At 41.7% G+C, this 24,765-nt stretch overlaps 1 protein-coding gene across 3 annotated transcripts in view; it reads right to left on the reverse strand.

The window, feature by feature from the left end:
* Window positions 1-24,765, reverse strand: part of RPS6KA3 (ribosomal protein S6 kinase A3) — a gene marked incomplete at its 5' end in the record, with an annotated part of 313,574 nt that overhangs the window by 106,058 nt on the left and 182,751 nt on the right. The window contains one exon of one of the 3 annotated variants that reach the window (XM_079910437.1): window positions 3,618-3,686. The exons of the other annotated variants lie outside the window; for them this stretch is intronic. Coding sequence (XP_079766563.1) covers window positions 3,618-3,686 — 69 coding nt within the window. Of the gene's footprint in view, window positions 1-3,617; window positions 3,687-24,765 lie in introns of those variants that run through there. 3 annotated transcript variants of the gene reach the window in all.

The following is a 24,765-nucleotide window of genomic DNA, read 5'->3' on the forward strand; positions in this document are numbered from 1 at the left end:
ATATTACAGAATCCAATAAAATCTTTGAGGTTAAAAATGGTTGCACACCCACTGAAGATGGTTTCCAAAACAAGGGTCTCATTTTTTATAAATAAAATATTTATACAGTTAATATTTTTCAATGCACTATGGAACTTGTCATTTAAAGGAATTCGAGGTAACTATTTTTACATAACACATTTCTATAAAGCAAAAAGAACCTCCTTAATTTTATTATTTTTGAAAATTGTTCATATTTACATTTACTATAATATATCTTTACTAAAAATGAGAAAAAGGTGTCACTTTAGGTCAGGTTTATGATCCAGTAAATGTCCCTAATAGCAGTGGCAAGAGTTTGTAGAAAAGAATAGCCACAATTCCTGGATATCCATCTCCTAAACAGTCAAATATTCAAAAACACACTAGCGTCTTTAACTCATTAAAGAGTTCTGAATTCACCTGGACTATTTAGGAAGCTATTTTGTTTTTAATCTTGTACCAACCTTGACTTTGCTCACATAGTACTTCCTTTATTATTCTAAATTTGCTTCTTTAAACATTTGGCATAGTTCTAGCCTATCATGTTTTGACCCATGTTTGAGTTCAACCACAAGGGTTTTTTTGTTTTGAGCACCATGAGACCCATGTGAGGTCAAGAAGACATGTAAAGGAATGAAGAAACTGCCTGTACTTTTAGTGAGGTACTCAGTTCTTTTAAGATTGCTCATATTTCAATGTAAGATTAAAATGATAAGAACAGAGATAAAATTGATAATTACCCTATTCCTGACCTTCATAATTAATTCGTCGGTCATCTAGGGGGCCTATACTATGTATGCGCCAGGCACTGTGTTAAGAGCTGAGGATACAGAGAAAAAAAAAGAAGTCTCAGCTTTGAAGAATTCACAGTCTCCTAGGGAAGAGACCATAAATGTAAATTTCTATAGAGATCAACCCTGAAATCTTTTAGCCTGAAGAGAAACAATCTGGTGTTTTTACTCAAATGACTATTTTTTAAAAATCGTAAAATACAACTATTCACTGATAAGAACTTACTGAGGAGGAGATGGCATAATGCTAAGCATAATACTAAGTTCAATATCAGACTTCCAAATGAAAATTTTCAACCTTTTCCTTACTGGTTTCAGTATTTCCAAATTTGCATCAGAAGTAATTTACTTGAAACAGCTGAACAACCAAAGGCAATAAATATCTAAAGGCAATTTGTTAAAATCTAATTTTAATAAATCTAGGCAACACTGGCTCTGACTGACATACCTTATGCCAGAATATCAAGAAAATTACTTGAAAATGGCAAATTGTGGGAACCTATCTGCCAGGTTCTGGAAACCATGACAGTAACTGAAATAACCAGGCTTTAACAAATGAGATATCTTATAATACCATAATTGTTTTTGAAAAATACTTGACCTCTAACTACCGGTTTACTTATTTATACTGATTTTTTTCCACAAAAGATTTGAAACAGCTACCCTAGCATAAAGCAAAGCACATGAATTATATCCATCTGGCTCTGAATTATGGCTCTGCCATTTACTATTTATAATCTTTGTGCCCTTAACTTTTGAGATCAGTTTCTTAATCTGTAACAATGGGGACCATAATCCTACTCTGTTGGGTCATAGGAAGGATAAAATGAAATAGCATGAGCACAGTATCTGGCATATAGTAAGTGCTAAATAAACATTAGCTTTGTGCTTTCTTTATCCAATTGTATGCTATATAGAAAAAGGATCAGGTGGAATTTTAAATGACTTTTTTTTTTAACACACTGATGCGTGCCAAGCAGAAGTGTGGACTGATTACGAGTTGCAAATGTTAACGTTTGCATTTAAAAATCAGGCTCAAAGCAAATTCAATTTCTTTCCACAAGGTCGGCACTCTGAGAACACATTTTAGCTATATTACTTAATATAACCTTTTAGCTATATTACTTAATGCAAAAATTTTTCTGAAGGAAAAAAATGAATGAAAAGAGCCCCGGGAGCACTATGTTTCATACTATCCAATTCCAAAGATGATTAAACATTCTAAATTTGATTTTCTTACAAAAAATTCACAGTATTAGACTGGCTAACAATTTTAAATGAAATTCTCGTAGATTTCCTTTAAAAATTTTTTTTTCAGGAAACATCTATTAATGTGTTTTCTATTGAAGAGCAGCGTTTCGTTTAGGTTTTAAAAATATGATCCAAGTCGCAAAATACTAAGCACCAACCGTAAGCACTATTACAATTCTGCATGCGATAAAGAGAGAGCAAGTAAACATTTTATACAGCAGCGGAGGTGACTAGGGAAAAAGTGCAAAGTGATTTGAACTGATCCCCGTCCGCCTCCCCCTCCATTCTACCCGAGAATGCAAGTGTCCCGCATCTCAGATCAAACTGAGCCTCGGTCTTACTGACGTAACCAGTAACCCTATCCACCTCTCACACTGCGGAGGCCGGCAGGGCAGCGGCTGCCGCCAAGTACACCACTCATCAGAGCCTGCCCCATTCCACCCCCGCGCTTCAGTCATGCTTTCCAGAAATGGGGTCACTCGCTCAGTAACTATTACACACACGCAGCCTATCATCCTGTAATCCCCCAAAGTCCGCTGTGGGGAATAGAAGACAGCAAAAAGTCAAGAAGGAAGAATCACAGACGCGCCACCATCAGGAATTGATTTTCCGCTCCGGAGAGGAGCGCTGATGCCCTGGAATGGGTCTTGTCTGGATTATTTTCGCAGACCCCGAGTTGGTTCTGGGACAGGGGCGGCTGCGAAGAGTCGGGCGAATTCTGTTTTGCCCTGTTTAGGTATAGTGTTTGGGTCACTCGGGTGGGTATCTCAGGGACGGTCACCAGATCGCGGACAAGGAAAACCAGAAACCCCTTTACTGCGGCCGCTGATCTCCTTGAATACCACCCTCTCACCTCCATGGACAGGAAACTCAAGTTAAACTCGCAGGGACGGGGTCCTCGAGCTCAGGGACCTCAGAAACGGGGCGGGGGGTGGTGGTGGAGGACCTCAGGCTTCCACTCTCTCCCTTACAGCAGCAGAAACCGCTGCGGCAGATGGGGGGGCAGAAACCCTTGGCTGTCCCGCACCCCTTACCCGAAACCCTCACAGGTCGCCACCCCTGCCCTGGGCCGTTCCTGCCCCCGCGTGCCCGGCTCCCCGGGGCAACCCCCTCCCCCGGCCGGGCTCGAGAGTCCCCTCTCCCCAGCGAACCTAATCCACACCCCTCCCGCATCCCCCAAAGTCACCGGGGTCCAGGGAAGCCCCCGACCAGGCAGGGCCAAACTTCCCAACTCCTCGCCAGCCCCCGCTGCGCCTCCCGCTCCCCCCACGCAAAGTTGATGAAAATCGGCTTCTTGCAGAGCCCCGGCGCCCACTCCAAACCCCACGCGCCACCACACCACAGCCCCCCGAGGGAGGAAAGGGAGGGGAGAGTGCGGGCGGGAGGAACAGAAGGGCAAATAGATCAACCCCAACTATCCAAACCGGAATCCCGAACCAAGGGGAGACGCGACCGGCAGAGGAAGGGGCCGAGTGGTCGGCTCCCGGGAGGGGAGCGAACTGGCGGGGGCGCGGGGAGGGGGCGCGCCGGCCCCGGCCGCTCGGCTGCACTCACCTCAGCGCTGTCGGACGGGCTCTCCACAGCCATCTTCTGCCACGGGTCCGCCAGCTGCGCCAGCGGCATCTTCCCCCCCGGCCCGCCGCCTTCACCGCCTCCTCCCTCCCCGCCCGCCCCGCGGCCGGCCCCGCTCCGTCGCCGCCCGAGCCACACGGCAGCAGTGGCGGCAGCAGCAGCAGCAGCAGTAGCGGCGGCTGCCCGGGAGAGGGCTCGGCGCCGACACCGACCCTCGAACGCCGCGCGCCCGGCTGGAGACGCCCGCGCGCCGAGCGAGAGCCTCGCGCCGCTGCCGGGCACCGGGTCTCGCCCCTTTCTTCCTCTCCTCCTTCCGCCGCCGGGACTACAGCTCCGCCCCCCCGCCGGTTCCCGCGCCCGCTCCCAGCAGAACAGCAGCCCCCGCGCGCTCCGCTACTTCCGCTCACAACATGGCGCCTAAGCGATACCTGTCTCTCAGAGCGAGGCTCGGCCGTCGCCGCCACCGCCGCGCGCACCCGGGGGCGGGGCCTGGGAAGACACGCCCCTGGCCGCGGCGCTCCGCTAGTCCCTCCTTCCTCGCCCCAGCCACTGCTTCTGGGCCTCGCCTTCTTTCTGGAAGGGCGAGCGGGAGAGATCTGGGGGCGTCGGCTGGAGGTGGGGGAAAGAGGGAAAAGGGAAGAGGTGCGAAAGGCTGGGAGTTTCTAAGTGCCGCGAGTCCGAGCAGGTTGAAGGCTCCTCGGGGATGCAGAGGAGTGGTCCCCGCCCAGCTGGGGAGAGAGATGGGCGAGGCGCAGGGGGCGCAGTACAGTGCCGAGGACCCGGGGAGGGGGCGTCGGGTGTCTTTTCGGCGCGATTCTTCCATGGGTGCACGTGGGCGCGCCGAGTCTATGGGCACATCCCGTAGTGGCCCAGGACCCGCCCTCTCCCAGGGTCACACGATGGGCATTCACCTGCCCCTCCACCCCCCACGACGGGGACACGGAAGGGTATGTGTCCCGGAGCCGCCTGGGGGTTCGGCTCTCGGTTTGAGTCAAGGCTCTCCAAATTGACGCTCTTGTGTTATATTTTTAATATTTGGAATTAGTTTGTCTTGCATGACTCGACCCCCCGCCCCAAGTCCGCAGAGCCCTGGGGCTTCAGGCCCGACCCTCCAAGCGCGCCCCCTCCCCGGGTCTCCGCTGCCTAAATCCCTCACGAAGGAGAAAACAAGGAGGTTCTTTAAGGCTGCCCCTCTCTGCAGAGGTTGGGGAATTATTTATAAATATCTTGTTGGCAGGAGCCCGGGGTTCCTGCTCTTCTGTTGACTTTAAATAAAAGATTAGATTAAAAATCAGGCTGGCGGTGGGTGGAGGAGGGGGGAGAGGGAGAGCTTCTAACTCCTCCCGCCCGAGATAGGGAAGCCCTAGGTTAAGGAAACCCAACCCCCAGAAGGCAACGGAGGGCCGAGGACGGGGAGAACTTGAGGAGAGAAGCCTGGGCGTCTGGAGTGGGTTGGGGGGAGGGGGCGGAGGGTTCGACCCCCTGTTCCCCGCGCCAGGTGCCGCGGCGAGCTCAGTGCGTCCGGGCAGAATTGTGTAAAAGTCCCCAGGCTGAGTGGAAAGCTACCGCAGCGATCGGCTAACCGCCCTACAAGGAGAAGGAAAAAAGTAAAGGGAAATCTCCAGGCCGGCCAGTGCCTCTATCCCCTCAGGCCTCGGCCCAGGCGTCCCGGTCCTCCCACGCCGGGCGACCACAGCGCGACCCCCGCTGCGCTCCTGGTGCACGCCTTTTAACAGCTTCCTTTCATCCTCGCGGGACCCGCACACCTGGAGAGCCCTGGCCTCCCTCCCTAACGCAGGTGTGAGGATGAGATTAGAGCCCCACACCTAGCCGGCCAGGTCTGCGCGGGCGGTGCAAGGTTTCTCTCTGGGCCGAGACAGGCAGGTGTTAGGCTCTTTCTGCTGCCTTCGCCTGCGCGCCCCTGGGCACAGGCTCGAGGCCCGGGAGCCTCGCGGCCACCTGAACAGGCTCCATCTGTTCAGGGAGCCTGAGGAGGCGGCCGGAAATACTCGCTGCGCGCCCTCTCCCGCAGCCTTGGACTCAGGGGGACAGCTCAGGGTTGAGCAACATCTGGGCAGGCTCAGCGTGGTCTGTTGGGTGGGGGTGGGGAGGACTGAGCTCGTGATTTTGTCACCTCCCCCAACATGCTGATTCAAGTGCTGCAAATCCAATCTGGACCCAAAACTCAGCTAATTTGGCAGCCACCGTCTCTGTAACTCCTGACGGTAAAACCAGCTTGCAGAAGTTTGAAGATAAGGAGTTGTGTATTGTTTTTCATTTATGTACAAAATGCCTAATTTATCTTTCATTTATATTGCAAAGCCACGTTACCATTCCTTACAGCGAAAAGAAGTTGGTCAATTTGGTTACTTTAAGGTAAATTAGCCCCCCAACGGTGATCAATTATTCCAATTAACATTCTTTCCTTAGTAAAAACATACATAGTTGAAAAGAGTTACTGTGTCTAACACTGTCCAGCGCTAAATACGCCGCTCAAAGGGTGAACTAACCTTTTTAAAAATAAATCAAACTGTATACTGAAAAGTTGATTTCGGTATCAATTTTTATTCATTTCCTTTTACCTTGAGAACTAGAGGAATAACTTTTAAAACAGCGAATTGATCTGTAAAAGTAGTGTGAACAGTGGTCACATTGCAGGAGTTAAGCATTAAATGAACTTAATAATGGGCTAAAGTACCACTAGCACAGCTGTCTCGCACATAGGATCAACTTGTTAAGTATGTGAATTGATTCGGGAAAACACTATTCTCCTTTCTTTTGCCCAAAAAGAAAAGAAAGCAATTTTTTTTTCCTTTTGGTTAACAATAAACTTTTTTCGTTTTTTCATTTATTAAATCCAAGAGTGGTGCAACCACTCACTCAGGCTGGGAGAATTTGGGAAAATCAAATGAGGCTGGGGGATTTTTCTTGCAGGTGGCAACAAAAAGAGTTATTTGAACATAGAAGGTGATATTGCCCTGAGCAGGATTACTTTTTTTTTCCCCGTGTTTAAGAAAGGAAAACTCTTAGGTATTCAAAGAATAGCTGCCTCTAGAGAGCACCTGTGCAGGGTAATATGGGAGCCTCTTGAGCATTTAAAATAGGTTGGCTGGTCGCTACCGAGATGTGCTATAAGTGTAAAGTTCACACCAGATTTCAAAGGCTTAGTACCAAAAAAAGAATGTAAAGTAGCTCATTAATAATTGTATAATGACTATGAGTTGAAATGATACTTTCAATATATTGAGTTAAATAAAATATTTTGTTAAAATTAATTTCCTGTTTCTTTTCACTTTTTTTTTTAATGTGGCTACTATAAAATGTATACTTCCATACGTGGCTTACTTGTCAAGATTGGCATTATAGTTCTACAGGACAGTGCTGCGTTAGCATTGAGCCTTTTATATATTCCTACAAGTCCTGTAATGTTAAGTGATATCCTCACATTCCACTGTCTTTTTGGGCTCCTCTGTGCAAAATCAGCAGAAAGGGTGGATTCAGTTACCTACTGATTCTATACCCCTCCCCCCAACACACACATAAGTCTCTCAGTCAGAACCAAAATATTGGAAAGTTATTACTTGAAACTACAGCAAAGGGAAACAGCAAACCTCAGTCGAAAATCTGGACTAGATTTCCAAGAAATGATTCCTGCTGTATGACAGGACAACCAGATTTAACCTCCTCTGTCCCCAACAATTTCCTGCTATAATTATAACCTTTGTATACAAGTTCAAATGGGCATTTACTTAACAAAATAACATTTGTTCAAAAAATGGAGTTACATCAGTCTGGAAAAGTTACAAGATGACTAAACTATGGCTCATGGCACAATCTCTACCTCATATACAACCAATACTCACAGCTATAGGTTTGTCCCTATAGAAAACAAAGTGTAATCATCAGTGCCCCTCTGAAACAAGTGTTTTCCCTCTACATTATCTGAGCATTTTTACTTTTCATACAAAAAAGAAAAAGTAATCACTAGAGACTATTTAACTATTTCTTTCCAGTGAGAAAGAAAGATAAAACTTAGGCTCAAATTTTATCTTGCATAAGACAATAATTAAACAAAATATGTGGTGACATCTTTTTTCGTGTGTATGAGTTTCATCTTTTCTTTGAAATTTCCCAAGTAAAAATTATTAACAATATCTTCCTGAATGACACACATCTTAAGAGACAACAAATTCTTCTACACCCATTCGAACATGTGTTTTACGAGAATTCAAATTTTGGAAAACGTAAGATCTTCTCTAGATTCTCCTGCAGATACAAAGTTCAATGATTCTGGAGTTGCATGTGATGAAAGATGCTAATAAAATCTGTAAGGAACTAAGGGGAAGACAATCTATGATACAAATACTTGAAACGTTTAACATTCTTCAGGGTAAGGCGGTATGGGATCATGATAAGAGCAGAGCTAGGCCTATGTCCAAACTCCAGTTTCCTTTACATCTCTAAGCTTCAACTTAAAGGCCTAAAAGAGGGTCTGGTACATAATAGTTGCTCAGTAGATACTGGCAAAATCAGCTTTGTTTTCCTCATCTGAAAATAGGATAGGGACTTCCCTGGTGGTGCAGTGGTTAAGAATCCGCCTGCCAATGCAGGGGACACGGGTTCGAGCTCAAGCCCGGGAAGATCCTACAGGCCGCGGAGCAACTAAGCCCGTGCGCCACAACTACTGAGCCTGCGCTCTAGAGCCCGCGAGCCACAACCACTGAGCCCGCGTGCCACAACTACTGAAGCCAGCACACCTAGAGCCCATGCTCAGCCCAAGAGAAGCCACCGCAATGAGAAGCCCGTGCACCCCAACGAAGAGTAGTCCCCGTTCGCCGCAACTAGAGAAAGCCCGCGCACAGCAACGAAGACCCAATGCAGCCAAAAATAAGAAATAAAATTTAAAAATAAATTTAAAAAAAAGAAAATATGATAATAACACCTACCTTGTAGAATTTTGAGGAAGATTGAATGGAAATAATGTCTGGGAAGCATAAAGCACAGCGCCTGCCACATAGGAAGAGCACTCAATAAATGGAGCTATTGTTATGAGCTTCAGAAAGGGAGTATTCCTGCATATATAATGCAGTTCAAATACTTCACTCCTAAAAGTTATTTCTTTCCATTTGTTGTGTGAGCATTTCATTATGGTATAATCTATTTCTTTAGGGCACTCTTGTATCACACACACACAAAAAAGAAACCGTGAGTAACTTCCTGTGGAATTCAAATAAAAGAGCATGTAGGGTAACGTCCTGTTCTGTTTTTCAAGCCACATATGTTGAAATGCAAATGATTACAGGTCAGTTGCCTCATAGGCTATGATCAAAACTTTGTTTACGTAATGCTCAAAGGAAACTAACTAATGTATGATTCAAAGTTAACATTACCTGACTCATACTTATGTAGGGAGGACTGGAGGAACAGGGAAGTATGGAGGAAAGGTCTGTGTCAGACATGCTTTAATGTTTTCTTTTATTGATTTCCAAAATGTTTAATCCTTAGAGGTGTCAGTTTGTTGAGTTGTTAGAAGAGAAAGAATTATGGGGCTTTGAGACTTGACAAGGAACTAAGAACCCATTCTTGGAGCTTTAATAAGCTACTGTTTTCCTCCAGCTTTCATTCTACTAGAACAGAAAAGACCCACTAAATGTTCTTGTTTATAAACACTAATTCATAAGAGGGAGATAATACGTTAAAATTTCATTTTCAAACTGATATTAAAAACGACTGCTTTTAACATTAACCAAAAATCGCAGTATAAAGTACTCCTTCAGAGGATAAACATTCCCATTTTATAACTATCAATTTAGTCTGGTTGGTTAGAGCAGTGGTTCTCAAATTTTTTTTCAGTCCACAAACCATTTTGAAACAAAAACCCAAGAACCACCAGTTCCTACTCACCACTATGGAAAAAAACCAAAAACCAAAAACCAAAAACCCAAACTTTATGGAACTGTTGCTTTAGAACGTGGCTGTTATTGTGGTTACGTTTCTTATTTTTAAAGTTTATATTTGTGCTTGTGAATGTAGATTTGCGTCTGCAGCTAGAAAAGATTCTTTAAAAAGTATGCTAACTTTTTTAGCGACTTGCATTTAAGATCAGTCTATGACCAGACCTTAACTGGGGAAGTGACTTTGGGGAAAGCTATGGCATCACATGGAACTTGATTCCTTGACCACCGAATGAACCTCAGATCTCTATGTTTGGGAAATCTGAAGCTTTAATCACAAAGATGTGTGAAAAATTATGTGAATGGGGCAGTGTCAAATCAGGTCTGGTGCTGGAAAAACTGGTTGTGGATAATAATGCCATATTTGTAAATGAAGTACATTTTCATCAAACAACACTTCACTTATGATTTCAGTAGCTTGTTTTCAAGTCATGTTCCTGGTGACTAGTAAATAAAATAAATACTTTGGGGAGGTATAAATATTAAGGCATTCCTTTATTTTAAAAAATCAAATTTAAATAACTTACAATTGCCTACTAAATAAGGAATGAATTCTATAGATTACACAAAATTTAAAGAAACCCCACCGAATGAAACTATATGCAAATGTTGAGTGTATGTGTAAGCCAATTAAACCAATTAGAAGTTGCATTGGCAGTTTTGGACACTTTACCATCTTATCTAATGATTGTGATCTTGACAATAATAGATAGACATTTATTTCATACATACTATGTGTCAGGCACTATTATAAGTGTTTCATATATATTAACTTCTTTTTTTTTTTTTTTGGCCATGCCGTGTGGCACGTGGGATCTTAGTTCCCAGACCAGGGATTGAACCCATGCCCCCTGCATTGGAAGCATGGAGTTTTAACCACTGGACCGCCAGGGAAGTCCTATATTAACCTCTTTAATCATCATTGCAATCCTAAAAATACTAAATACATATTAATAGTAGCTAACAGCTATTGAGTACTTAAAAACTGTTAAATGGTTTGCATACATTGTTTCTTTCTAACAATAGGTATTTGTTAGCAAAAGTGTTTTATTGGGATAAAGAATGAATGTTTTTCACTATAATTAATTCCTTCAAAAAATTCAGGAAAATGCTTGGGGAAAATGTACCATAAGATATAGTCAAATAAGTACTTAAAGCATCCTTATTAAATATATCTGCATGTCATGTTGCTTTCTTATTCTTTATTTCACCTTGGTGGAGACAGCAAGATTCTGTGAATATCATTTTGAAAAAAAGAAAATAAGTTTTAGTTTCTCCAAAGAATAATGTAAGGCTTTTGAAAGGATGCTAAAGGAGATAATTTTCAAATGAAAACTTTCCCTTCCATAGTTCATCATGAGTCTTTAGACCACTGTTTCAGGCTGAATTCTGCCCACCCTACACCCCACTCTCACAATGATATGTTGAAGTCCTAACACCCAGTACCTCAGAGAGTGACCTTATTTGGAAACGAGGTCATTGCAGATATAATCAGTTAAGATAAGGTCATACTTGAGTAGAACGTGCCCCTAATCCAATGTGACTGTTCACCTTATAAGAAGAAGGCCATGTAAAGGCAGAGGATTGGAATAATGCATCAACAAGCCAAAGGTTGCTGGCAAACCATCAGAATCTAGGAAGGGGCAAGGATTCTCCCACAGGTTTCAGATGGAACATGGCCCTGCTGCCACTTTTATTTTGGACTCCTAGTCCCTAGAATTGTGAGCAATAACTTTCTGTTGTTTTAAGCCACCCAGTTTGTCGTGCTTCATATGGCAGTCCTAGCAAACTGATACAACACAGAGAAGATTTTTGCTTATACACTTGCATAGCATTTTTACTTCTGAAAACACTACATCTTCTACTAAGGAATTTCTAAAATAGTAGGTGCATCTCTGTAAGTAATAGGGCAAAAAATAATGATAGAGAAGAATTTGAAATATGTTTAAAAATGGACTAGGAATAGAATTTAGAACTTAATTTCTTCAGGTTAAACACTTACTGCTAACAAAAATAATCCCTGATTCTTATTTATAGATCTCTGGAATCCAGACAACTCTATATGAGCAATCCCCCCTCCCCGACAAGTATGGTATGCACTCGCTGTTATTTACTAAACTCAAGTGGAAAAAAAAAATGCTGTAGCATCCTAAATCTGTCCTTCTGTCTGGGAGGTCTGTATTTGAGCCATATAGTTTTTTTCCTTTAGAAAGTAACTTGCCTCTACTTCTCTTCCTGTATTTCTCAAGGTAGTTTTTGGCATTATCATCTACTTAGTTCACCAGATTAGAAATCAAGGGTTTATCCTGTCATCCTACCACACTTCCTCTCGCCTCCATCCCCAATGTTATTTGACAGCTAGATTTTGTTGATTCTCCTTTCTAATCTATCTGGATTCTGTCAAACTTTCCTATTCCACCACCCCAGAGTTTGCCATATCCGGCCTGTATTATGACAGCTCCCTTTAGAACCTTCCAGACTTTCACCAGTTCTCCACACTATGGCCAACAGTTGCTTCCTAAAATGAAAACCCCATCTTATTTATCCCTTGCTTAAAACCCACAGCGGCTTTTCTTACCTCAGGATAAAATCCCAGCACCTTTGCATAGATGCAAGACACCTGCCTTTTCCTCCAGTCATTAATGACAATTAAAGAGAAATAATTAAGGATTTATCATGCCTTTTCTTGTATAAACAGTATTTCAGGCCAACCATGTAATATTAGTTGATGAAAGTTCTTTACAGAATTATATCGAAGGAATGACAGACTTAGAAAAGTGCCATTTTGAAAACCATAATGAAGGAGCTGATTCAGGCAAAAATTGTAAATGAATGAAGCCATTAGATGAAAGGTGGATGGAGAACTTGAAATTGGAAGGATCAGGCTATCACCACCTGAACACAACGACCAATCTTAGCATCAAAAAATATGGCACAACCAAGCACTGTAAGCCTCCTCTGTCATGCGACAGGAAGCATATAAGACCACCTATGAAGTATTCTTTCCAAAAACCTGAAATGGAATTCAATTAAGCCTCTAGAGCTGTGCTGTCCAATATGGCAGCCACTTGTCACAGGTGGCCATTTAAATTTAAATTAAATATGATACAATTTTAAAATTCAGTTTTTAAGTCCCACTAACCACATTTCAAGTGTCAATTTTCACATGTGGTTAGTGGCTATGGTATCGGTACACATTATAGAACATTTCCACTGTGGCAGAGAGTTCTATTGAACAGTACTGCTCCAGAGCTAACTTCTGTCTTTGAGAAAAAGGGGGTTAGAGAAATTAAACGACACCAGAGGCAAACAAGTAGACAAATATAAAGAATGTGATATATTCTGCAGGTTTAGTTGATTCGGTTTCTACAATAAATCAATGGAATGAATAAAAAGGGGGAGGGGGGTTTCCCTGGTGGCACAGTGGTTGAGAGTCTGCCTGCCGATGCAGGGGACACGGGTTCGTGCCCCAGTCCGGGAGGATCCCACATGCCGCGGAGCAGCTGGGCCCGTGGGCCATGGCCGCTGAGCCTGCGCGTCCGGAGCCTGTGCTCCGCGGCGGGAGAGGCCACAACAGTGAGAGGCCTGCGTACTGCAAAAAAAAAAAAAAAAAAAAAAAAAAAAAGGGGGAGGGAGTGATGCTTTATACTGAAAGAGACAACCAAATGTAATGTGTGGACCTTGTCTGGATCCCGATTTCAACAAACCAACTGTAAAAATACTTTTGAGATAATCATCAAAATGGGATTATGGATGGAATTTGGTGGTTTTAAAATTTTACTGAACTTTGGTATCCCATTCAGCTCTTGAAATGCCCATTCCCCTGACTTTAACATCTTCAGCAGCTTTAAGTGAGAAGAAGGACTCCAGGTCTGGCCACAAGACATCCTGAGTGTAATGAGTGAGGAAGCGGGGCGCAAGGCAGAAGCAGGCAAATGTGAACATCTGGAATGGCAGAAGGGTTGTCTCTTCTCTGACAGCAAAAGGACAGCAAAACAAATCCCTGAGTGCAACAGAACTTTAGAACTACTCTAAGTTTGGAGCACTCTCCTAGGGATGTGTGCTGTCTGGGAGCCAGGCAGGGCAGTGGTTCTGAGAAGGATTGGAGGCAGATTGTGTTATTAATGGGGAATAACCAATTTGAGGTGAAACCAAGAGACCAGAATTGAGGTCCAGGATCAGGAGATACGGCTGGTATGAATGAGAAAAGAAGGTGAGAGTGGGGTTGGAACTTCCACCATGCTATTCTAAGCCGGAATAATTGGAAAAATCATGCGAACTCCAGAATCCTGGAGACAAGAGGGTCAGATGAGCAGATTGGTCTCCTCTTCCCTCCACTGAGGAAAGGCTAAATTCTAAAACGCTTTCTCTGACAGTGGTCCTTATAAACAGAAGAGTAGAGAACCATTTTCAAACCCCACTTGCTAGATTGGTTTCCCTTAGTTCTGGACTGGGCAAAATTGGTTTTCTTTGGTTCTCTTTTTCCTTCTCTCCCCAAAATATGGGTTGTGTCTGAGGTCCTATCTTCTACAAAATATTTTAATTGTGATAACAAACAAATAAAATGTACTATCTTATCCATTTTACAGTGTATAGTTCAGTAGTGTTACGTATATTCACATTATTATGCAACCAACCGATCTCCAGAACTTTTTCATCTTGCAAAACTGAAACTCTGTACCTCTTAAACAACTACTCCCAATCTCCCCTCTCCTCTATGGCCACTGCCATTCTACTTTCTGCTTCTGGGAATTTCACTACTTTAGATCCTCATATAAGTGGAATCATATAATATGCCTTTTTTTGTGGCTGGCTTATTTCACGTAGCATAATGTCCTCAAGGTTCATCCATATGTAGCATGTGTAAATTTCCTTCCTTTTTAAGGCCAAATAATATTCCACTGCGTGTACATACAACAGTTTGTTTATCCATTCTTCTGTCAACGGACACTTAGGGCTGTTTCCACTTCTTGGCTATTGTGAATAATGCTACTATGCACGTGGGTGTGCAAATCCAAAGTTCTTTGATGACGTGGTAGATTGCAAAATGGCCATAAATGATTCCCTCTTTTGTAACCATGCCCCTTTGTGATGTGACTTTGCAGTTTCTCCCATCAAAGCGCAGAGTTTATTTCCCTATTACTTGAATCTGGAACAGCCTGCTGACTAGCTTTGGCCAATAGCATGAGATGGAAGCAATGTGGTACTTGTTCCAAGTCTGAGCCTTAAGAGGTCTTACACACATCTGTTTGCTCTCTTGGAACCCATGTGAACAAGCCTAGGTTAAACTATTAGAGGATGAGAGAGCATATGGAGCAGAGGTGAGCCATCTCAGGTGAGGCCTGAAACACGTACATTCTATATAATGCATATGTAGCAATTATGGAGTCATACAGTTTGAATGGTGAGTTTTATCGAAATCCATTTCGACATAATTCCAACAACTGTCAGCAAAGCTGACTTGGCAGCTCTACTGGCAGATACTGAGTGAGCCCACAAGAGACCAATATAAATGTCCAGCTGAACACAGACCAAATTGCTAGCCTGCAGAACTATGAGCTAGATAAACGGTTGTTGTCTTAAGCATTTTTGATTGGCTATGCAGCAATAGATAACTAATAAATATTACTTCTCTTTCAACTATATTCATTCTTCCTTGGAGATCTAATCCAATTTTATAGGGACTTCAGTGATCACTTCCGTATTGAATGACTCCAACTCACTCTCCCCAGCTTTGACTCTGATCTTTTGCACAGCTCTACCTTGAATTTGGAACTCCATATTGGATACTCCATCTGCATATCAAGTTAACACTCCAAACTGAATATTTCGAAACCTGGGTTTGTCGTCCAATATTCAAGCCTTATATCCTCTATTGATGTTTCTATTTCTGTTGGTGGTACTACCATTCTTTCAGTCAACCATACTTGAAACCTCAGTGCCATCTCTGATTCCTCTCACTTCTTCCCTTAGTCAGATGATAGTTTTCAGTTATTTTTTGCCATATTCCCTCACTTTATATCTGTAGAACTACGCACTCATCAAAACTTCCTCACTGTTCTCACATCTCTGGCCTCTGCACCCTCCAATTAATCTCATACAGTGATTTTAGATTCATTCTTCTAAGATACAGAATGATGAGTTCACTTCTCAGGTTTATTCATTACCAGCATATTTTCCTTATGTCTACTGATCTTAACATCTGGGTCATCTCCACTGATTCTCTCCACTGATCGTTTTGTTTTTTTTCTCTTGAGTATGGGTCACGTGTTCCTATTTCTTCCTATGTCTAATAATTTGGGATTGTATCCTGGATACTGTAAATGACATGTTTTAGAGATTTTGGATTCTGTTCTGTTCTTCCAAAGGATCTTCTGGTTTGTTTTTGCAGGCAGTTAACTTGGCGGAGCTCAAATTCCAAACTGCCTCCCCCATGGTGGGCAGCAGCTGAAATCAAAGTTCAGTTTTGTTTTCTTTTAAACCTTACCTGGGCTTCTTGGAGTCTGCCCTGTACTTGTGTACTTCCAAGATCACCCAGAGATTTAGGCAAAGTTTAAATACAGAACTTAAATTACTCCCTTTCTGTCTTTCTCCATTCACAGATTCCTGCCCCCACCCCTCCCCACTCCAAACTGTCCTCTGGTTCTTCAATCCAATAAGAATGCAGGTTTAGCCGCCCTCCTTGGTGAAGACTGGGACTTGCCTTCACGCAAAAAGCTGTAAAATGAATATGGGAAACTCACAAATATTTGATGTTGTCCTTCAAGTGTTGACCCCTACCCCCCAATACCTTCCTGCTTGTTTGCTCTCCAGTGTCTTCAGGTAAGATTTTAAAAAAAATCTTGTCCAGCATTTAGAGTTGTTATCTAGAGAAGGGTGGTCACAAAGGAGCTACTCTCACATTATCAGGAGCAGAATCATTCCACAGATTTAAAGCCTTCCATGATTCTCCACTGAAATCTGTGGACCAAATCTAGGACTTGGTATCTATTATAGGTTCTTCTTAAATGGATCACCCGTGCTTCCCCACTCCTGCTAAGCACTTTCCTGTCTCTGAGCTTTTGTTCACTTTGTTCCTTCCTGTTAAATGCCCTTCTCATCTCCGCCTATCAAAATGTTAGCCATCTTTAAAGTGCCCCAGGACTTGGTCCTAGGTCTCTGTTCTACTCGATCAACACTTTCTCCCTATTGATCTTATCTAGGTCCATGGCTTTAAATACCATCTATATGCTGATGATTCACAAATCTATAGCCTCAGCCCTTATGCCTCCACTGAGCTCCAGATTTGTGTGTGTAACTGTCTACTAGATATTTCCACTTGAATGTCCAACGGGCATCTCAGACTTAACGTGGTCAAATTAGAATTCTTGTTAATCTTCCTCCTCAGCCCCATTCCCTCTGCAGGCCTTCTCAATAAATGTCAACACTATTCATAAGCCAAAAGTCTAGGAATCATCTCTAATTGCTCTAGTCCCCTTACACTCCACGTGCAATCCATCAGGAAATCTTTTGGCTCTATCTTCACAGTAGATCTTGAATCTATCCACTTCTCTCTAGCCCTCTGGCTACCACTGAAATTTAAGACAACATGATCTCTCACCTGGACTCTTCCAGTTGCCTCCTGAGAGGCAACTGCTCCTACTCGTATCTCCTTACAATCCCTTTTCCACCTTACAGCCACAGCGAACTTTTACAAATGCAAACCAGATCACGTTACCCTCTTGCTCAACCATTTAATGCCTTCCCAAAGCACTTAAAGTCCAAAATCCTTCCTATGGCCTACATGGTCTTACACAATTTGAACCCTATCTACCCCTTTGACTTCAGCCCCTATCACTCTCCCCGTTTCTCATTATACTCTGCCTCCATTGGCCCTATTCCTATATCTTGATTTCACCACTCTCAAATCTTTATTTCCTCATTGTCTGTCTTCCCTGTTGGATTGTACCTTCTGTGAGGGCTGGGACTTTTCCAATAAAATTTTTTTGGAAGAAGGAATGAATTCAGCATCAATGCACTTTCTCCACAACGCCTTTCCTGTACCTCTATGATGGCAATATACTCTCACTCTCCTTGAATTTTATGTCCACATCTCTTTTAGCATGTACCACTTCCTGTCTCATGTTGTAGTCATTTGTGTATGTGTTCTATTGTCCCAAATTAACTGTGATATCAGAATGGGCAGAATCCCTGCCTGATTCATCTGAATATTCCCCACATGGCCTACTATAAGGCTTTGCACGGAGCGATGCTGATAAATGTTGAGCAAAATGAATAAATAACCATGTCATTATTTATTTCTATCGAAGGGGAGTATCATTAACACTAAAAACAGTGCCAACAGCTGTCTTTGGTTAGGCTACTGCTAAATTCCTTTGGAATTAAGAGAACATATTTCACTAACATCTATTTTATGAAATGTTTGAAGTGGTTTGTAATGTTTTAGAGCTTCATTAGAAATGGTGGAAACTACTGAAGTATTCTGCCTGAGAGACATTTGAACAAAACTGCCTGAAATGTTCATGCAACCAATATATCTAAATGTTCTAAAAACATACCAATGAGTCATGACTAATTCAGCCAGCAGAATTTCGTGGGTACATTCTATATAATGGATAGGTAGCAATTCTGGAGTCATGCTCGTAAAGTTTGAATGTGAGTTTTATCAAAATCCATTTCAACATAATTCCAGTCCCTGAAATGGAAAAGTTTTCACTTTAATTATACAAATCTCAGACCTGAACCTTAAATAGACTGCTTTTTATGATCTCATCTTTCTCCTTGGCTCCCTTTTACCTATTCTTTCTAGTTTCCCAGCCCTTGCTGCTGAACTGTGCTTTTCCCGGTACTGTTTCAAGCTTCTACTCAGCATCTAAACTCATTCACAAAGCTCATTAATGCCATAACAGCTTCACCTCAGAGAGAAATACTTTTTAATGTATTTTTTCATCTCATAGAATGATTCACAAATTTTACTGCTATAGTTTGCTCGTCATTTTTAGCTCTTTTTACTTGCTTTATTAACTTTTTGTACAGTAAGACCAATGTTTTCGATTGTGGATTATTTATTTGGTGGGGGGTGACTGTTTCCTTATTTCCATTTTCTCTACTTTTGTATTCTGCATGTATTCTGTTGTATTTTGCTCAGGTTCAACAAAGAAGAGTTTTAATAAATTGAAAAGAGAAATTGAAGCAAAGCCAACATGGAAAAATATATGACTGAAAACTATGTGACCAAGGTAAATGAAATGCAAAGTTAAGATGCTGCTAATCTTGAACTGCAAAAGACATTGCTCATAAATGACACCGTGGAACAAAGTATTAAATAATTCAAGACCACTGATGTCATTGTTATCCACATAAAAACATTGTGCAGATGATGAATAATCTTTTCTCTTTTCAAGTTACTTCGTGTGAGAGATTTTCCGTGTTCTACTCATCTTTTTATCCCAGTGGTTAAGCTTTTAGAGTAATGCACAAAAGTCTAGGTAACATGCAGTGAAGCCAAAGTATTGCTCTTTTGTATTTATACCAGGGGAGACTTATCAGTTAGGATGTTTTTTACTGCAAAGAGCTGAAGACCTAACTAAAGGAAGCCTAAGGAATAAGGAAATTTGTTATTTTATATAAGGAGAGAACTAAGGGTAGAGTGATTGCAAGGTTAATTAATTCAGTGACTGACAATGTTATTAAAAGCCCAGGCTCCTTCCATATTTTTGCTCTGCCATTCTTAGAGAATTGGTTTGCTCCTCAGGCTTGTCCCATTGTGGCTGCAAGACGTCCACAACAGTTCCAGCTGTCATACGGAGACAACATAAATTTATGTTCTCATAGTTCTGTTGCCTAGAAGTCCAAAATCAGTTGTTGGCAGGGTTGGTTCCTTCTGAAGGTTCTGAGGGAGAATCTATTTCGTGCTTTTCTCCTAGCTTTTGCTGGATGCCAGCAATCCTTGGCGTTCCTTGGCTTACAGATGCGTCCCTCCAATATATGCTTCTGTCTTAACATGGAGTTCTCACTTGTGTGTCTATGTGTCCTTAAATGGCCTGCTTATACGGATACCAGTTATTGGATTTATGGCCTTCCTAATCCAGTATGACCTCATCTTAACTAATTACGTCTGCAAAGACCCTATTTCCAAGTAAAGTCACATTCTGAGGGTCTGGATGGACATGAATTTTGGGACACCATTCAATCCAGTACAGTGGTTAAATGCTTTCTAGACCCATATGACCCTTGACAACTTAATGGGAAAGAAAGAATTTTTCTAAGGGAAAGTCAGTAGCCTGTCTGAAGGCAAGTGATATGAAGAACATTATAATGAACTTCTTTCATTATTAGAATAATTACACTTCCATACATAAGTGTTTAACACATTCCTGTACATACAACTCCGTTAAACCTGCTATTTTACTTTTGAAGGGCTCCTTTTCTATTCTCTGAATACTTTATAGGTATTGAGCAACTCTCTGTATAATGTCCATCCATATACATGTGTACATGTGTGAGACTACATGAATACTGTAGGTAGCAGATAGCTTGCTTTGCAGTGAATGATTAATGACAAATATATATTTGATGAGGTTTCAAAGAAATTATATTAAAAGAAAGAAAAACAGAAACAGAAAATCAGCAAACCCGGATTTGATAATATTTAACAATACAATTTCCCCAAGTATGTCCAATCAGTTGTAAAGGTCTTGACGCAATCTTCCCCAAGTCTTCTTCCCTCCATAAATATAAACTCAAGGAAACCCATTCTTAAATATCTCTGGTACTGTTATTGCTCTACCCTTAGATATTAAGATGAACACAGATTTTAGCATGCTGGACTCTCAGGGTAAAAACTGGCCAGTAATTTATTATGGTTCCGTGGAAAACTGGTGAACTCAGACCACTTCCCAGCATTGCTAGAAGGGGCAGGAAAGAAGATAGGTGAGTAAGGAACTAGTTAATGTCACAGAAAACTCCATTTTGGTCTTTGTGACAAATATGGATAATATCATGTTCTTCCCCTGTCCAGAGAGTCTTAGAGGAGTTGGTGGATAAATTGCCACAAATATAAAAGCACCCTGTTCTCTTATGCAACAGTCATCACACTTATAATTACATATTTATGATCTTCCCCATTCTAATGTAAAGCCCATGAGACTGGGGACTAAGCCTGTCTTATTTATTTTTGTGTCCCCAGAGCCTGGCACAGTGGCTGGCAAAGAGAAACAATGAAATATTTGTTGAAGTGAATTGAAATAGAAAAGGTCTTAACTCCTTATGGGTATGGATAACTTTACTACTAAATATTGAATGAGATTTCCTGGTACCCGCTGACTGTTTAGATGATGTATGGGGCTGACACTGCAAGGTATTCCCAAGTAACCATTCTTCCCATCTTTAGTTGGAAACATGGCCATCCAAAATGAAGACTATACTTGCTGGTTTCCCTTGCAACTCGCTGTGGCCAAAGGGATATTAGCAGAAATGATGTGTGGCAGTTTCCAAGGATCTTCCTTAAGAGATGGCCAGTGTGTGATCTTTGCTTCTTATCTTATTTTCCCTTTCTTTCTCTTGCTGCCTAAAGCACAGGTATGGAGCTCTAGCCACTATTTCAGACCATGGGGATGAGGGTCACATCCCAGAGTTATATGGAGCTTGGGTTCCTGAGGACTTTGTGAAGCAGGGCTGCTGTAGCAGCCCTGGATTGATTACTTCTTCTTTTTAAAAAATTTATTTATTTATTTATATTTTTGGCTGCTTTGGGTCTCTGTTGCTGTGTGCGGGCTTTTCTCTAGTTGTGGCGAGCGGGGGCTACTCTTCGTTGCAGTGCACGGGCTTCTCATTGGGTGGCTTCTCTTGTTGCAGGGCACAGGCTCTAGGCGTGCGGGCTTCAGCAGTTGTGGCACTTGGGCTCAGTAGTTGTGGCTTGCGGGCTCTAGAGCGCAGGCTCAGTCGTTGTGGCGCACGGGCTTAGCTGCTCCGTGGCATGTGGGATCTTCCCGGACCAGGGCTCAAACCCATGTCCCCTGCATTGGCAGGCGGATTCTTGACCACTGCGCCACCAGGGAAGCCCTTGGATTGACTACTTCTTAATTTTTATGTGAGAGAGAAAAAAATTTTAACCTTGTTTAAACCACAGGTATTTTGAGTCTTTGTTATTTGCTAGATAATATAAGGTAATCCTTCACAACTGGTGTACTCATATACAATATGATCTACCCTAACTTGATAATCTTTAGACATAATTTTAGGATGATACCGAAAAAATAACCTACTTATTTTATCAAGTCCGTATGCCACATTTATCAATAAGACATACTTTTTTGTGGACGGTATTCTAAAAGCTGAACAAGGAGGTCATGATGGAGTTTCCAGAAATTATTACCTTACAAACAAGCTCAGGTTTTATGAGAAATCATTAACTATAAAATATATAAAGAGTAATCAAGAACAGAGGCATGGACTTCTCTAGCTGAGTTCTGGTTATCTGTCTGAAATAGTTCATGCCTCATTTCTTACTTACTGTAAATCTTTCGACTGTCATTGTCAGGCATTAATCAAAGATCACACACATAACAATAATTCTTCTGTAACCAAAGACATGATTGGTACCTCCAATTACGGTAAACTTAATAATAATATATAACTAGAAAAACAGTCAAACATTGCCAAGAGATTGACTATGGAATCTGTCTGTCTGGCATGATAAAGTTGTTTGGTTCCAATAGTTTAGACTTTGTGGGAATTTCATTGTATTTACCTTGTACAATCCTTAAGAAAGTTTAAGTAATAACGTAGTATAGAAATATTGAGGGGAGCACATATGTCTTTATCTGCCCTGATGTGGGAGAATGCTAAAGGACATAAGTTGCGCTAGGGTAGTAATTCATCAACATTTTGAGGTCAGGATCCCTTGAGAATTTGATGAAATTTATGGATCTGTCCCAAGAAAATACCTATATTCAAGGTGGCGATATATATTGGAATTATCTCCTTAGCACCTTTCTTCTGGAAACTGCCTTTCCATCTACTTGGTTATCATAGGAGCCCCAATGCTGATACAACATAAGCTCATCCCTGGCTGCATCTTATTGGTCAATGGACGATCACGTGACCCAAATCAAGCCAATCAGAGTCTGAGCCCAGGACTTTTTAGAACAGGAAAGGAGAAAGAGGGCCAGTCTCTCTTCAGATACTCGAAAAAGTAAAATGTAAAGCTCTGAAGTAGTTATTAGCCATGTTTTCCAACACACAGAGAAAGTCAGTTCGCAGCAAAGGAGAAGAATAAAGCCAATGAGTATGACAGAATTCACCAAATGTATATTTTATTTTAGTAATTTCTAAGGCACAGCCAATCACATTGCTGACTTTGAATTCTGTGAGAAATCTTTATTCTACCTTCCTCTTTCTGCTTGAACAACTTGAGTTTGAGTATTTTTAACCTGCAATAGAGAGAGTACTATCTAGGACACACAGGTACATGTGAAACTGTTCCTTCAGTATCAGGGCATTAACCAGGGCTTAAGGACTCGGCGCATTAGTGTAATTACTCGGGATCAAATGGATTTTGCTAATTAGACATGAATCAGCTATTAAATGAAGTAAATTCAACACGTCTCATATTTACAATAGTCTGATAGCAGGTTATGTTATCGTATATACGTATGAAACAAAACTTTGTTTCATTAGCAGTATCCTACAATTCACCTTTCCCCTATTTCATACTTTTCCATCCATATTTATCAAGATTTTTAAAACGTTTTAAGTGCTTTTAACATTAGCCTATTGATTTTCCTTTTGAATATAAAATGAGAGAGAAAAGAAACAACAGCATGCCAGTTTATTTCCTGCTGCTCTAGGAAGCAATCAGGTCCCAGAAAACTATAAAATAAAATTTATAGGAGTCCTTTTTGTGAACCAGAATGAAAATTTTATTAATTTAGAGAGAGGTGTAGACTTTTCTAGTGACTTGAACCACAGAGTCTTTTCTCCAAGGTACTCCCTTCCTGATATAGCTAGAAACTATCTTATTTATCAGCAGGCCATACTGATGAGGATGGAATTACAGAGAAGAAATCAAATGATGATAAGAGATAGACTATCCAGGCTTTGCTATATCCAAATGAACTACTCTTCTCAAAAACAGAATAGTAGTCTATGGGAAAGTTCTAGATATCCTTCTCATTGCACTGAAAAGTGTTTTTCTTGCCATCTATTCTGCTGGATGGATCCCGGCTATCTTCTTGAATTTTATTAATTTTCATCAAAGACATTGCCTTCTTTCTGATTTTTGACTGATTCACTGTTCATGTAGTTCCTGGATTTCACCTCTACCTTCTGGGCCTGGAACTCTTTATTACTCGCCAGGTCCAGCAGGCTTGACCAGGAGAAGGTCCAAAGAAAGCTGAATATTGAACGCAACTCCAATTCCCATAATAAGAATTTAATGAAACTAAAAGAAAAATATGGAATGACTTATGCAAATTCTAGGGTCGCAGCCTGAGAATAAACTTGTAACCTAATTCTGAAAGGAGAGACTAAGCTCTTGGAGGATGGAATAATTCTCTCCAGCCAAGTCTGTTCCCATTTCATTTACACGAGGCCTCCCCTTTTATAAATAGGTAGATGTGAGAGAGTTTCCACACTAGAAGATACTGCCTTTTATTACGTTTGCAATAGAGTAGGAGCTACACATAGTAGTTCATCAAAGAGATTCTGTCAAAATCTGGAGGCCCCCATATCTTCTGCTTTAAAATATTCATGCTTCCTTTCTTACTATCCTCTTGCTTGCATAAATGCTATTGTGTTTCCAAAAGAGAGCATTTATAGGCTGTAGAAATGTACATGGGTTGTGACATTTGTAGCCAGGGTCTGACATTTAGATGGGTTCATATTCAAAACATGTCATTCAAAATTAGCACAGGAGCCAAGGAAAAATAGTCAGAGAAAAGTGACGATACACACACTTCAGGGTTTTACTTCAGGCATTAAGTAGGAATTGAATTGATTGAAATAAAAAATGCCTGCAACAGGCTTCTTGTGAGTAAACCATCTTAGAAGTAGATCTTTCAGCCCCAGTCAAGCCTTCAGATGACTGCAGCCCTGACTGATATCCTGAATGCAATCTCAAGAGAAACCAGGAGCTAGAACCTCCTAGCTAAATGACTGACAAATCCCTGGCCAAC

This window comes from Stenella coeruleoalba (assembly GCF_951394435.1).
Source record: "Stenella coeruleoalba genome assembly, chromosome: X".
In the NCBI taxonomy this organism is placed as follows: Eukaryota; Metazoa; Chordata; class Mammalia; order Artiodactyla; family Delphinidae; genus Stenella; species Stenella coeruleoalba.